At 33.6% G+C, this 15721-nt stretch overlaps 1 protein-coding gene across 2 annotated transcripts in view; it reads right to left on the bottom strand.

Moving 5' to 3' along the window:
- LOC123316942 overlaps positions 1 to 15721 on the bottom strand; it is an 82557-nt gene that overhangs the window by 42373 nt on the left and 24463 nt on the right. The window contains exon 3 of one of the 2 annotated variants that reach the window (XM_044903261.1): positions 8434 to 8570. In XM_044903261.1, the coding sequence (XP_044759196.1) occupies positions 8434 to 8570 (137 nt within the window). Of the gene's footprint in view, positions 1 to 2531; positions 2588 to 8433; positions 8571 to 15721 lie in introns of those variants that run through there. The other variant, XM_044903263.1, reaches the window with a different exon arrangement.

Genomic DNA, 15721 nt, shown 5'->3' with positions numbered 1-15721 from the left:
TTACCAAAACTTGAAATGGCTATATCTATTTATCTTTTGCCGAATCGGCAAAAATGGTATAAAAAGAAAATATTCCTTTTGACCTCAAGAATCTACTGAAAGATTTGTACGAGTCAAAGAATCACCTTGTATAGATCAGGCAAGAAAACTCAAAACGATAACTTTTTAAAATGTGAGTAGTTGAAATATGATATCATCTGATGAAATAATTGATATTCTCTGAACGAAATATCTAATTCGCCAATACCAAATTTTTAGACAATGACGGGTAAGATATAAGCCACATGAGGATATAACAATCATTATTGGTAAATACTAAGCACCGATTGGTAGAGACAAGAGGGGAAAATCAACTGATTAAGAGTGTTGGAAATTCGCTATTTCTGAGCGAATCACTATACATTTTGAGGGCTGCAAAAAATGCCAAACAGAAAACCGGACAAAACTGGCAGAAATGAGCTGCTTAACATCGATCGAATGGTGGTGCGAAAGTTAGTACTACCTCTTAGGTAAACCAATTCAACCCATCGATAGCGTAGACTAGTGTTTTTGGTCATTTTATTGGTAATTCCGAACAAGTGATAAGCCCCCTGGTGTCAATTTTTGTGAATAAAAAGTCATTGCACTTTTGTTAGTTTACAAACGCGGAAAAAATTTAGGTGTTTCATTTCGATAGGAGATTTCATGAAAAATATATGCTAATCTGTTTAAAATGTCAATCTCATGACAATGGGGAAAGCTTAGTGAAGTTTTCATAATGTGATTTCTTTGAGCAAATCTTCGATTACGAATTTCTTGTGAAGATTTCAGTTTTTACTATTTTCCACGATGAAATGACATTTCAGTCATCTTCAAAAAAAATCCATGCTATAAGTAGCATGGATTTTTTTTGAAGATTTCAAATCAGTTACGGAGAAAAGAAGGTGAATTAACTAACCTGGATATAAAACTTCAAAATCAAAGGATTTACACAAAAAACAAATCTGTTTCCCCCAGAGAGGAGTTTTTCCAACTTGTATGTTGATATACATATGAGGGGTTCAGAGCTGAAGTGAACCAAGTCCATTCAGCCTAGTTTTGAGATAAATGGCTTAGAAGTTGTTTATCACCCATTAATTCAAAAGTGACTTCTTTAGATTTTGAAAGGTTAGAATGTAAGCATATGCTTACATAAGAATAATAATAAATAAAGAAGTCACTTCTGAATTAATGGGTGATAAACAACTTCTAAGCCCTTCATCTCAAAACTAGGCTGAATTGACTTGGTTCACTTCAGCTCTGAACCCCTCATATGAATTTCGATAAAATTCACACAAAATTCATTTAGAAAATAATTTGTGATTTCCAGTTCAACTTGGACAAGTTTTTTTAGCATCAGTGTTGCAATTTTAGCCATTGTGTATGTTGGGGAAGACAAGATATCATAGTTGTGGCTCTCCATATAATGAATTTCCTTCTATTATGATCGTGTAAAGAGCCAACACTCTCTTGTATCAGCTGATTCAGAATATAGAATTTTTTTCATAAATACTCATATTTGGGAAAAACAACTATAAACTGAGAAAAAAGGATTCATTCGACCAAAATCTCAAAATCCACTTCAAAAAGACTGCATTAACATTTTAGTTCGAACTGTCATCACCATGTCGCTGCAATCTACATTCGAATTCCCAATTATGGTGCTTGGCAGTTAACGTGTTGGCAAGTCGACCGGAAAAAGTAAATATCTAATATCAGTGATAATACTGAAGCGTTTACAATTATTTCAAAACATAAAAGTTCTGAGGAAACATCAAATAATTAAATCGACAATGATAATATTAGGCCAGCCCAAGATAAGGTACTTCTTATCACTTTTAAGTTAACTCCAAGTTTAATTTCACACCACTTCCCCCATTAGTTAAGAAATGAATTCTTTTTCATCTACGTAACATAAGAAATACAGATGGAAACAAAGGAATAAGCCGAACAGAACATGTTTAGGACAGGATGAGACAAATCGTCAAGGGATACCCTTAAAGGCACCAACTGTGATGATATCTGTAGAAACTTGGAGGTAAATAATGTTATCTTGATCCTACCCAAGTTCTAGTTTCCTTCGTTTTTTTCCTTCCATCGAACTTCAAAAGGAGTCCGAGGATTTGACCCTAAATTTTTTATCATCTCGAGGGTATTTCTCGAAGAGAAATATTTTCCGCTTCGTGAGAAGTAGCACACATCTTTTTCAATTCCTCAAATGATTCAAGTCAGCATCTTCGATGAAACTGATGGCTTTGAAGTCAACAAAACGAGTTGTCTTATTTTTTGTGGATAACCGTTTTTAGCATCGAAAGAATATGAACATTAGATAAACTAACCCTGAATATTTGTTGAGTTTAAACTGAAAGTTGTGTGGCTAGTATGTTTATTAAAAATATGGCATTTTCTCCTCGTACTTTTTATGGGTTTTCCCTTTTATGCGAAGCAAAAGAAACATGCAAAATGAGGAATTGTTTTTTGTAGAAATTGCCAGTGTATTGTATTGTAGTTACACTTTTACTCGTAGAAGAATTATGAGCCTGTTGCGTTACTTTTTTGGCACGCTGTATATGCAATAATCAAATGAATCAAAAGTAACATTTTCAAATGAACCCCTCTCTGTCCCACACCGTTGACCTTTTCTCCTTTTTGAACATGTGTGACATCATATCACGTTTTCAGAATGAATTGGAATTTTGCATTCAGTTGGAAAAAGTTATTGTCAATGTTCGTGTGAACGTTATATTTTTGTTTTGTGATTTGTTCAATTTTAAATTTCTCAGACGACTATTTCCGATTCATCGTCACGATATTAAATGTGTTATTTCTGAAATATTCGTAGAGGTGAATATGCGAAACGAAAAAGAAAATATTTCACCCAACCCAGAGGTGAAACGAAGTGAGAAAACAGAGCACAATGAAATAAGTCCACAAACGTGGCCTCAAGGTTACTTGAATATTTCTCAAAATTCAACGTTATACCGTTCCAATAAAAGAAGAAACGAATTGGAAGAAAATAATGAGAAGAAACCTCTCATATCTTCGGCTAAATATAAAAGAACGAAGAATTATGGTACATTTGAAAACCGACAAAATGAAAGGTAAAATTATGAATTTATCAGGATTTCGACATTCTGGTAGCTACAGATTCATTATTTCACAGAGATATATAGAAGAATGAACTTTCAAAATCGATAGAAAAGAGAAAATATCTATTGGTTACTTTCATTTTCAGTATCAACTTTACTTCTTAGTTCTTATCCAATAAAATTTTTCTTTAATCATAGTATGAGTTATATAATTTAGTATATTAAACCCCTTTGGTTATGTTTAAAACTTGAACCACACTCGAAATGATTTCATGAAGTGAAAAATATTATGAAGAATAAATATAAGAAAATTACAAAGAAATGTTATAAAGAATAAATATAAAAATTAATATTTAAAATTTTTTAAGACGATTCGACAGATTACAGGTGACGCTTTAAATTTGAATGAAGTTTCAAATGTTTACATACTTTATAATTTATTGAAGATAACAAATAGTTTTTATTCCATTTTGACTTTTTAAGTCATAGCGACAAGGGTGAGTTGACGTTTATTTATTTAGTGAAATAATTTTTTTTAATTCACAAGTGAGATAAAATTACAAGAGCAGAGTGGATAAACGTCAGCTTTCTCTTGTTGCTATGAATTGAATTATTATTCTCATGAATAAGCATTCATTTAACTCACCTTGGTTGTATAAAGCATTATTAAATGGATGATATGTGTAGTTTTGAATATATTGGACAAAAACATTTCTCTGCAGGCAAGCAGCGCTTAGAAGCTTCGAAACCTAGATGACCGCTCTGGTTTTTAATTTGAAGCAGCACGCAGGAGCTCCTGACTTGCTGTCAGTGCTTTTTTAATCTTTTTCGAGGTTATTACGAACATTCACTTCCACTTTCAGTTCTTTTGTTCCATTCTTTGCATCTCACAATATGTTTAATATTAATCATAATATATCAGCGATCTGAACAGTTTAATTTTAGGTTCAACTCAAAACCAAATTAGTCATTCATGACCTGAACCAAGAAATTGGCATATCATTTCGAAGAAGATATACAATCTCAAGGAATAATGGTAATAGAACCAAGAAGATAGTGACCGTTTGAAATATAGAGACGACAAGAACAGCACTTGAAATATTAATGGTTAAACAGCATGCGACATCTGAATCTGAAAGGTTTTGTACCTTTCCCTTAAGTTCTCCCCAATGAACTTCTTTCTAGAGTAGTGAATTGAACCAACACCGAAAATATGTATTCTCTGACTTTTTCGTTAAGGAATGAACTGTAGTTGCTGAACCATTTTTCTGATATCACGGCTATAGAATGTTCTGAAGACGTTCTCTGTAAACAAGGCAAATATCTTTTTTCGAAAATTGATAGACAGTATTCTTCAAGGGTACGCAACTGAAAGTATACCAGGTGGAATTCAATACTTCATAATTTCTATTGAGCTTTCCACCCTGAAAGATCTGTTCCTACTGTAATTCCGTCATATAACCGTTTGAAGAATCTTGTTAATCTTTATATTCATTCAAGATTAATAGTTAAGATTTAACTGTAAAGTTCATCCGTTGTTTTCCTTAAAATAAGGAGATAAATATAGAAACTTTCCGTTCAATTATTTAATTCACTGCATCCGTTTATCAATAAAGTGTCAGAAGTTTTTTTACTTTCCTTTTCGATTTTTCCTATTTTCTGAAGAAAAACCACTGATATATCTATGGAAGATGATTCCCTAACAAAAGGTCCTGTAGCGTTCCTCAAACAATTCACAAAAATCAGCAGAGGATATACAGTTCGAGTACGATTGAAATGATATCTGTAAACTATTAATGACTGTATTTTATGTATTTTAACGTATTTTTCTTCTAATACCTGCTTCAATTTTTCAGAGCTACTCAGATAACAGAGCATTCAAAAAAATTGGTTGTCAAGTAAGCTTTGAATGTTAGGATTCGTTATTCAATATTCTCGAACGTAATGTTTAGCTTCGACATTAATGCTTCAGATTCGGTACAAACTGACAAGTGAACAGTTGGATTTTGCAACAATGTCACCAATTTTCAAATCTCATACAAGGATAAATCAATTATTATGAACTTAAAAGTTGATGTCACAATCATGTCCACATATTTTTAGTCTGCGGATATTCTAGTGCAACTAAGAATTATGTTTATACACAGAACATCAACTTGATGATTTTCAAAAAAATATGTTGTTGAACCACGAACGTGTTTCGCTATCATAATAGCATATTCAGGCGTGTGAAGGAAAACACGTGTCGTGGTTTAACAACTCACTTTTGTGACACATCATCATATGATCTGTTTTTAGTTAAATTATGGATTTTCATCAAGTATCACCCACATGAATTCGATTAATGTACAATTCCTCATTGTGACACTATATCTATACGCAGAAGAATCCACTAAAAGTTTCATAGGTAGGAATATTATTTTTTCCAACTATTCAGTTTTTCACAATGGCATACTCAAGGAAATATGGTGACCTAATAGTGTGGTAAAAGGGGATAAAATGCAATACATAGGTACTTATATGTATTTCGTATATCTCTGCACAACTGAAATTCCTTTTCAATTTTTGTTTTGTAGTCTTAAGTTTACTACAATTTGCAATTCTACAATACACTGCACAAGGTACAGATAAAACTAAAAGAAATTTGTAAATATTGTAACTAGAACGATTACAAATGAAAATCAGTAGGTAATTAGGTATATATTTTTCTATAAATTTATTATGAATTCAAATTATAATTTCAATTTTCAACAATAAAACTAATCATATCAATGCGTTTTTATATCTGAGAAACTATTCGACAGATGAACCGATATTTTCGAAGCATCTTGTGTAAAAAAAATATCAATATATTTCGATTAATTCTCAGTGTCACACAGTCACACTGGTTCATTTGAATAAATCGAATTGAAATTCGTCCATCCGTGCTATAAAGCACAAATCGAAGAATTATAACGAATAAATGATCACCGTGACATTGTACGTGGTAAATCCCATTTTGGACACTTTTGAGGGGTATCTCCCTTATCTTTGAACAAACAGGCTTGCAGTGTCGCTATAGTGCGCTACTTATTTTAGTTGGGGAGCCCACGATGATAAATCGGGATATACTCGATCTTCGTGGAGACCTAGTGGATTCTGAAGATTTGGTGATAAAAAGGAAAAAAGGTTCTATGATGTATGCACTTTCAGCGGTGGTGGATACTCGAGCGTGTCATATAAGGATACTGCATGAGCGCTACGTGTTTTTGATAATAAATTCATGTTAATCTGACAGTTTCTATGGTAGGACTGGTCGTACGGAAGAGTTGAAAATGGTGAAAAAATTTTCGGTTGTTTCATATTTTTAGAGGATATGTTAATTGGACCAAAAAAAAGCTACTTTTCAAGGGTGACAATTCGGACGTGCGGCAAGGTCACCGCGGTCCTTTGAAAATCCAAAAAAAAACAACGTTACTTGTTACTCGAGCGTGTAAGATTTTCATATACATGGTTAATCTCGATGTTTCAGACATTTTAACCCCTTAATCTGACACCAATCGGGGTAGGTTTTCTTAATATGATAGTTTTAAGGGGTTAATGGGTTTCGTGGGTTCAAAAAATCGATTTTTTTTTGACTCAATACTTTCTACAACATCTCAAGAATATGGTCCTAAATTTTCAAGTCGATCCGAATAATAGTTTTGGAGATACAGCCTTTGGAAGGTGTGTGCTCCAAGTCCCTTTTATTGTTACTCAAAACTTTAAACGCGTTTTTCTCGGAACCGTGTTTTCAAAGTAGGTTGTCAAATGTTCTCGAAAACTACACAACCAATCTTGATGAAACTTTACTCAGGTATTCGGGATACAATATACTCGTGCTTGGACGAAAGATTTCTTTATTTTCAATTACAACTATTGAAAAAAAACAAAATGTCAAGCAAATTTGACCGAAATTTTCATTTTTTTGGTAAAATGTCTGCCAAAATTCCAATTTTTACTTTTTTTTCTTTCCTTCGTTCAAGCACGAGTTCATGGTCTTAACTAAACAACTTATTTTTGTTTTTTCATTTTAAATGATATTGTCAGGAGTTATGCTGACAACGCGGACGCACCTTTTTTTTCGAGGGGTCACCGGAAATGTCGTCACAATGGAGGAGTTTTAATTTTTTAATTTTGAAAATTTCAGAAATTATTCTTTAAATATGTATCTAAAAGACAGAAAAATAAATAAATTTTTTACATAGAAAAAAAAAATTGAAAATAGGCCTTTTTTACCTGACGAAACCCATGTAACCCCTTAAGATTATAACAATGCACTTTCTTAAATCTGCCTTTCTGTACCTTCAATCGTTTTTGCATTTATTAAAAAAGTTGTAGTTAATAAAATTCAATACAACAACAATATAGGAACCAATTTTACATACTGTTAACCGTTTTCGAGTTATGTAGAGGGTGATGAAGGCGAGTAGCTTAGGCATACATGCGAAAGGGCAAGGTCAATGTAGAATCCCAGTCTAAGGTACATATATTCATCGTCATATATCAAAAAACGGTTCAAAGTAGAAAAATTTCTTCGGACGAAATTTGTAGAAAATGTTATGCTCTATAACTTTTATGATTAATGCGAAAACGATTTGAAGCTCAGAAGAGGAGATAATTGAAAAAAAATCATTTTTGTGCCCTTAATGACCAATTTTAATGATTTCGGTCAGCTGAAATTGTCGGATTATATTTTTCCCGTTATTCTTGAATCATTATAAGAAAAAAGTCACCGCATTTGACAATGTTTACGTGAATTTTTTTCGCAATTTTGGAGCCCTGCCAAACTTAAATTGTTAGATTAAGAGAATGTATACTTTTCAATATATAATCAACCATATATATCTTAATCTGAACACACGGTATTTTATTTTATTCATAAGTGGGCTTTAGAGAAAAATATAGTGGTATTCAATTATTTTCAAAACCAGCTGAGAATTCAAGATAAGGGAGATTTTCATCAAATGTACGCATTTAATGGGATTCTCTGTGCAGTCATTGATGTAGAGTGTCTTACGTCAAATAAGAGTTCTGTCAATTCTCGAGATTGTGAAAATTCGGAGCAGAAAACTTAACTTTCCACCTTTGATACCTTTGAACTTGAAAATCTACAGCATACCAAAAATTTAGAACATTTAATTGAATACATATATAACAACACCTCAAGGTTTTTCATCCTTTTGTGATAAGTATGAGTTTATATCAAGTTGTGTCACTTGTCGCGAGTGTTCATGCCAAGCCTGACAGCATGCGTCCCTCACTCCCATAAAAAAAGCTCTATAAAATCGTAAAACCGTAAGCTCACCTGAATTAAATCGCCAAACGAGCCCCCGGCAGCGGTGAAATTCAAGAAACATAAAAAAGGCATTTGCCTCTCTGCGGGCCTCCTAATTTCCAATTCATATGTATAGCCGACCTCTCCGTAGTATGTTGTGTTACAGGCTGAAACAAGAAATAATGGCTTCAGTGAATTGCGGGGTGTGCTGAAATATGGGGGTAGCAACAACCAAACATATTTTACATATAGAAATTTCACCTCCACGTGCTGATTCTCAAATATTAGACGAAAGAACGAGAGTTGGATAAGCCTTTGATTTATGAAATTAAGCAGAGTAAGTAAAAAGTAATACACTATTTTTTAGAAATGCTCGATTTTTCTAAGAGATATGCGTGTCGAAAGTTGACCTTCAAAAAGTCCCGAAAAAGATGGAGTGACAAGAAAATTCGTCAAGACCGAAAGGTTGCAGGGTCAATGAAATTTCGAAACGTATTACTATTATAGAAGAGTTGCTCTTTCAGACTATCTATCCCATTTAAAACTACGATGACTTTTCTGGGAGATAAGCGTGTTAAAATTTGACGTCCGAAAAATTCCCAAAAAGCTGGGGTCAGTTAAAAATTCGTCAAGAAGAGGCGTTTGCACCGAGTTTTAAATTTCGAGATTTATTACTGGAATTGTCGATCTTTCAGATTATGTATGTAAAGATTGCTTTTTGAGAATATGTATAACGTCTAGTTTTACGAGATTTTTCAGGAGATGCGCTTGTCGAAAAATCCCAAAAAAGATTGGGTCAGTTAACTTTTCTGGAAGATATAACATAGTGTGCAGGGAACATTTTACTGCAAGCCAATTGAGAACTGTTCATACACGTAAATTGTTGTATGCATGGAGCATCCCTTCCATGAAGGTCCTATTTAGGATAAATTATGAACTATTTAGGAGAAATTATGATGATTTAATGATTCTCAATTGTCACTTCTTCAATATAGTCAGAAATAAAAAAGTTTTATTGATTTCGTTTTGGGAATTGAGTGACTGTAAAATCGTTGATCGGACAGTCAAAGTTTCATGAAACTTGCTGTGTTTAATTTCAAAGCTTCCTTCAACCCTACTAAAAATAACAGTAAAGGAAGCTTTTAGCTTCAATTAAAAAATAGATACGGTCGCACTGAAAAAAATTGTATACCGGAAATGCCTGTAAATTGAAATCCTGTTACATGAAAACTACTTTTGTAACATAAACTGGAAAAATACTGTCGACCTAACATTTCGATTCCTGTCAAACTGGAGTATGTTGTGTTGTGTTTGGTTTGCAGGAACCAAAACTTTGGTATTCTCTATAATGGATTCCTGTTATAGGGAAACAATATTTTGTTTATACAGCTAGACTGAAATGTGATCATTACAGGAACTGTTGTAATAACAAATCGTTCTATTTTTGCGCTACACTTTTGTTAGAGAAACTGGAAACATACTGTCGACCTAATATTTCGATTCCTGTTAAACAAGATGGAGTATGTCGTTTGAACAGGAAGAAATGTAGGGTTTGCGGAATCAAAACTTTGGTATTCTCCATAATGGATTCCTGTTATAGGGAAATAATATTTTGCTGATGCAGCTAGACTGAAATGTGATCATTACAGATTACAGGAACTGTTGAGTTTATAGGAATGAATAACGAAGCTTTCTGCTTTTGCGTTAGTACAAGGGACGCGTTTGGGACGCTGGTTATTTGAGATCGTTTCGCCTGTGAATTAATTTTAGTGTTGATGGGTGTTCTAGGATGATTTCAAAACTTGGATACTAGGAGAGCGAGCATTTCAAAAATCGATTATTCGAATAAAAACCCTTGTTTGCGTTAATAGGTCGTTAAAAGTGATGAAGAACGAAGCCAATACCTACTACTACTGTGTGCACTTTGAAACTTCCACTGTATGGCAGAATGTGAGTATACAATATTAGACTGATTTTTTTGAGCTTTTATAGTCTCGAATGGCTTTAGATGATCACCATCTTTCATTCTTTTTCCTAGATAGCAAAGAGCGAAAGAACATTATTGCTGAATTTGAGCCACAAGCAGAAGGGGAAGAAAAGCTATTCATAGAGGCCATCTAGGATACAGGCAGCTGAGAGCTTCATAACTTACATCAAGTGCACTACCGAAATTGAAGATACTGTCAGTGAACGTCGAGAAAAAATTACAGGTTTGAAAAATCATGTACAGCCATCAGCCGTTTATAATAATCGCGGGAAATGAGCTCAACAAAATTACCAATTATGTAACTGTCGATCAATTTTTATACAAACTTTCCTTTTTTAATCATTTTAAAGCACTGATATTTCTTTCAAATCCACCCTGCACCACTTCACACATGCCCCGAGATATCGTGATATGTATAGATTACATTTACTTATAGTAGTAATAAATATTTTATAAAAAATATCTAATTTTTATTTTTACCCGATTGAGTATTTTTCATTACCCATGAAAAATATGCTACATTCAATATAATGTGTTGTATAAAATATCAACAAATTCCAGGGAATTAAACAGAAAGTAGGTTGAATGGTAGAGGAAAATCCTGGTTCATATAACAATTATTTCCTTTCAAATTCAAAAGGACAAACTGTCATAAAAGAAGTTTTACATTATGAAGCATAACTACATATTCCTGTGTAGTCTGAGCTCTCATTGCTTATACATAACAGGAATATTTTGTTGAATAAAACGAATAATACTTTGAATTCAGTTCAATAGGTACGTTTGAATTTACAGGAATTTATTCCTGTACTTTGTAAAAGAATGAATTCCTGTATCTGCAAAAATTGATTTCTATTATAACAGAAACTGTTCATCCTACAGGAATTGAGGTACTGTAATCGTTTATTGAACATAACAGGAAATTACTTCAGTGCCTATTTATATTAGAATTTCCTGTTCTTTTTACTATATTTTCGTAATGGTTTATTTAATGGATTATTTTTTTGAGTGCGGTTTCATAATCAAACCTAAAGTCCCTTTAATTTCAAAGCTTTCTTTAACCCTACTAAAAATGACAGTAAAGGAAGCTTGTTAGCTTAAATTCGATTATGAAACTGGACGTTATCTAACAGTTCATCTGTATTGACTATACGTTTTCAGCGTCATCTCATTGTCAATTGTGGCAAACGCAAACCCAAATATGGTCGGTTTTCTGTAGTAGCAATATGAGGGCTTTTCCCATCTTTCTCGTCTAAAATCTTTACTTGGGCTCTTATTGAAACACACTTCATGTATTTTTCTAACTTCTATGTCGATCTAACAAAATAAAATATGAATAATCTCCCAGAACCGAATTATATTCAATTGACATGGAAATTTCTGTTCAATTTTTATATTCTTGATCGAAGAACTTGGTGCGGATTACATTACTGAGTTCGAAAATAGATAAATCACTATCAAAAAAAGCTTTCCAAATTTCGACAGAGAAAATATAAAATCAGTTCATCTGTTCGTGTAGAAAATACATAATACTTCGTATTGGAAATATTAAGCTAAAAGTGCCAGAATATAACGCAAACAACCCCTCATTTCACCCACATTTCATATCAAATCACCGCCGCCGATACCCAAATGATATCCTTCATTCTGAATAATCACCGAAATGCCCTCCAACTGAAAGCCCATATGGCAACACACTTCTGTCGCATAATACGTGATATTAAAGGATTAACCAAAATAACGGATTCAGCAAATTACACGGTATTGTGGAGACCGAAATGACTAGATGACCTATATATTTCACTGTTTGGTATTTCCTAGCCATAGAGCCCTCAATACATTCGGCAATTTGTAATATTCCGTTGGAATTCAGGAAGCGCCACTATAGGGGGGCATGTATTCGATGATGAATCGCTGGAATTCGAAGCAACCGATTTGGGGGTGGATGGGGCTTGAGACAGACAAATTTTCGATACTTATGGTTCCGGGGTTCCGTACCCCATTGTTTTCCAGATCAATACAGGGAATGTTCGAGAAAAGGTGAGAGATACCGTGTCAGGGATTGAAGTGAAACCCTTCGACTTTAATGCATTTCATTATTCGTTATTGCAATTTTTGTGTAGGTTTTTTGCTCAATGTCGTAATTTTCTGATCAAAAGAATATCATCGCTTATGTTAATCTTGAAGCCTGTGGGGTAGATTTTATTTTTAGACTTATTTTTGGGGCTTCTTGAAAATGATGAGGAAATAATTTAGGACGTGCAAAAGTATGAAAGTGGTAATTTGATGAAACTCAGAGAGAAATAGAATATACATACCATAATGTTGCGTTATATACAAAAATTGATGGATTATACCCATTGAACCCAGTGATATACATATAACTTGTATTTATTTTATTCATTTTCATTTACCCCTTATAATTATTAGCTCTACAACTAAACAGAAGCATCAAAAATGGAGACGACAATTCGAAGTATTGTCGTTCCATTAATGCAAGGTACTCATAAAGCAGTCCAGGGATTCCCAAAGAGGCTGAAACATCTATACACAAATAGTATACCAGTTTCGAGATTATTGTCCCTCATCAGTACAGTGCAGTGATAATTATTTCAACCGGAGGATCATGGTTCATGACTAGCTTCCTTTAATGGAACGACAATTCTTTTTTTCTTTGAACACTTCGAATTTTTTTTCGAAAAATGGTGGGAAATTTTTGCTCAATGTAAAGGGTTTCTTTTGATCGGAAATTCCGTAGGAGTTCACCCCCAGGTTCAAGGTGCAGAATTTGTATTCTGGTGCAGAACTCCATCCAGAAAAAGTGATTACCTAGCTTGAAGAGACGAATGAAAAAAATTTTTTTGAATGGTTTGAGAATCAAATTCTCATAAATTTAGAGGAGCCATCAACCTATATACAGGGTTTATTTGAAGGTAAGGCTTTTTTTTCAACAGAAGGTAGAACTGGTAAAAATGAAGCGTTTCACCAAAAATCACCCATACAAAACTTTCAAAATTACAAAGTTGAAAAAAAAATTGAGAATGATTACTGAAATAGATTCTAATACGACCCTAGACGATTTGTTAGCTGAATTATCGCAAAGCAGTGGGAAAAAACTTGTCACCTTATTCGATCATGTGGTTTCGATTAGTTTATTTGCTCGTTCGATATTTACGTGGTAATGAAAATGGAAACTTAGGATTGCCGAATTGTTTTTTTGTTTTTTTAGTAACTTAGACGATTTTATGAAATAGGCTCATTTCGATACCAACTGACAGAAGAGACTTAGGACACATGTGTAAAAAATAGAATAATACTTTAAAATCTCACGAATAAAATTCGTCTAAATTATTCACGAAAATTTTCACAATGTTCACAATCTTCATGTTCGAACATTCCAACAATCGTCGTAAAAATGGGATGAAATGGAGAAACATCAAAGCATTTTTTCACCATAACTACATAAGAGAAACGGCTTCGATTTTCTACATTCTTTTCACCCTAAATTGCACGATACAACAATTATGATTTTCTCAAAAGTGACCTGATGCATCTAATCCGTTGAACTTGTTACTGATCCATTCATATTATATTCAGCCAGATATTTATGTTTTTTCTCGTTTTTGCGATGCCGGAGTTACCTTCCACAGTCCCGTACTTGAAAATTAAATGAAATTTTGTCGAACTTCTAACGGTTGTATCTCAGTCATCTTAGACATTTTATATAGACAATTTCTGATTGAACGATTTATTTTAATGAGTTCTACCTTCTGTCACAAAAAAGCCTTACCTTTGAAAACACCCTGTATAAGTAATGAATGGATCACACCTTCAAAAGTAAGGCAGGTGAATAATATTATAAACGTAATTAATGCAGATGCATAACATCCGCCGATAATTAAATCACCAAATGTTACGATCTAAATCGAACTAACAAACTACCATCACTCAAAGTATCACCAGAAATTCCAATTCGTCCACAAAGAGTAGATGCTGACCATGGTTTCAGTCTCATTTGACCTCGTCAGAACAACATAAGCCTTTGGATACATACTTCCTTCACTCTGAGAGTTAGAAAATTGAAATCGAAGAATAAATGAGCAAAAATTTGATTGAACACAGCATGGTCAACGAAATGACCACTACTGTACAGAATTTGAATGTGAATGTACCGACAATAAATGGATTGGATTGAGAAAAATTAAATGTGCTGAACTCAGAATAGAAAGACCTTTCAATCTTTCAAATGAGGTATAACTTTCCCCATCTTCTCTATTCAAAATAGAGGGGTTGGTGTTGTAACACTTAGGTTTGAAGCGATATGGTCGTGAATTTAATCTTAAAAGTCTGCCTCGAATCCAAAATCGATTTTCGAATCTCGTTATCTCGTCTGTTTCATTTTCAAAAGCCCACCCTGTATAAGACAAGAATGCTGGTTAAATTTTGAGCAGTTTATATATAGTGCATGTGATCTCCATTCGTCGTGGAATATTCTTGATGTTCATCTTTTTAGAAATGTATGGTCTAAACCTAAACAGTAAAAAACAAAATTTTTTCCCAATTGAATGGATTTTTTGAAGGAGAAAATCGGGCTCTGAAATGAATTCCACATTGTCCCTCAAACCTCGCTAATTTCAAGCTGTAACGAAACACAAGCTAACCAGAAAGAAACTTCCTCTCAAGTTTCAAATCAATTTCAACAACTCGAAATTAAATTCCGCGCCATACTGCGTAATGATAAAAGTCGAACTCTATCAGATGGACGGGTCCTATTCGATAAGGCCCCGAATAAATTTTAACAAGTTTTCAAAGTATTAATTGCCAGCAGATTTCGATGCGAGCGTGGCGGTTCACTGGCAGATGAACGAATTTATCAAGATTTTATTCGACGTAATTTATGTATGAACTGGTCCTATTCTAAACTTCCAAACGACAAAAGTTCCGAAAACCAGTGGCGATAATATTCATGAATTTTGGGGATATTAGGCAGTTATTCGGGTAAGCGGAAGAGTTCGGGCAAATATTCGGCAGAAATGTTATGAGAAATAAGTGAGAACACATTTCTGGTTTCCGGAAACCGAAGTATTATATCCCAGGGGAACTTCTTGAAAGAGGCAGTCCAATTGTCGACGCAATAAATGGAAATAGGCGATTAACTAAACCATTTGCACATTTCTCACCTATATATTCTGAATTTCCAAATTCGATTTCAATTTCTGTCTGAATTTCTGAACTCAAAACGTAACGTTGGCAACCAATTGATGGCAGGTGATGTGTCGGCAATCAGAAAATACGGTTGCATTAGATGCACTACTAAAAATTAATCATGAG

This window comes from Coccinella septempunctata, chromosome 7, assembly GCF_907165205.1.
Source record: "Coccinella septempunctata chromosome 7, icCocSept1.1, whole genome shotgun sequence".
Classification (NCBI taxonomy): domain Eukaryota; kingdom Metazoa; phylum Arthropoda; class Insecta; order Coleoptera; family Coccinellidae; genus Coccinella; species Coccinella septempunctata.
The sequence above is the reverse complement of the archived record's forward strand: the minus strand, read 5'-3'. Positions and strand labels throughout refer to the sequence as shown.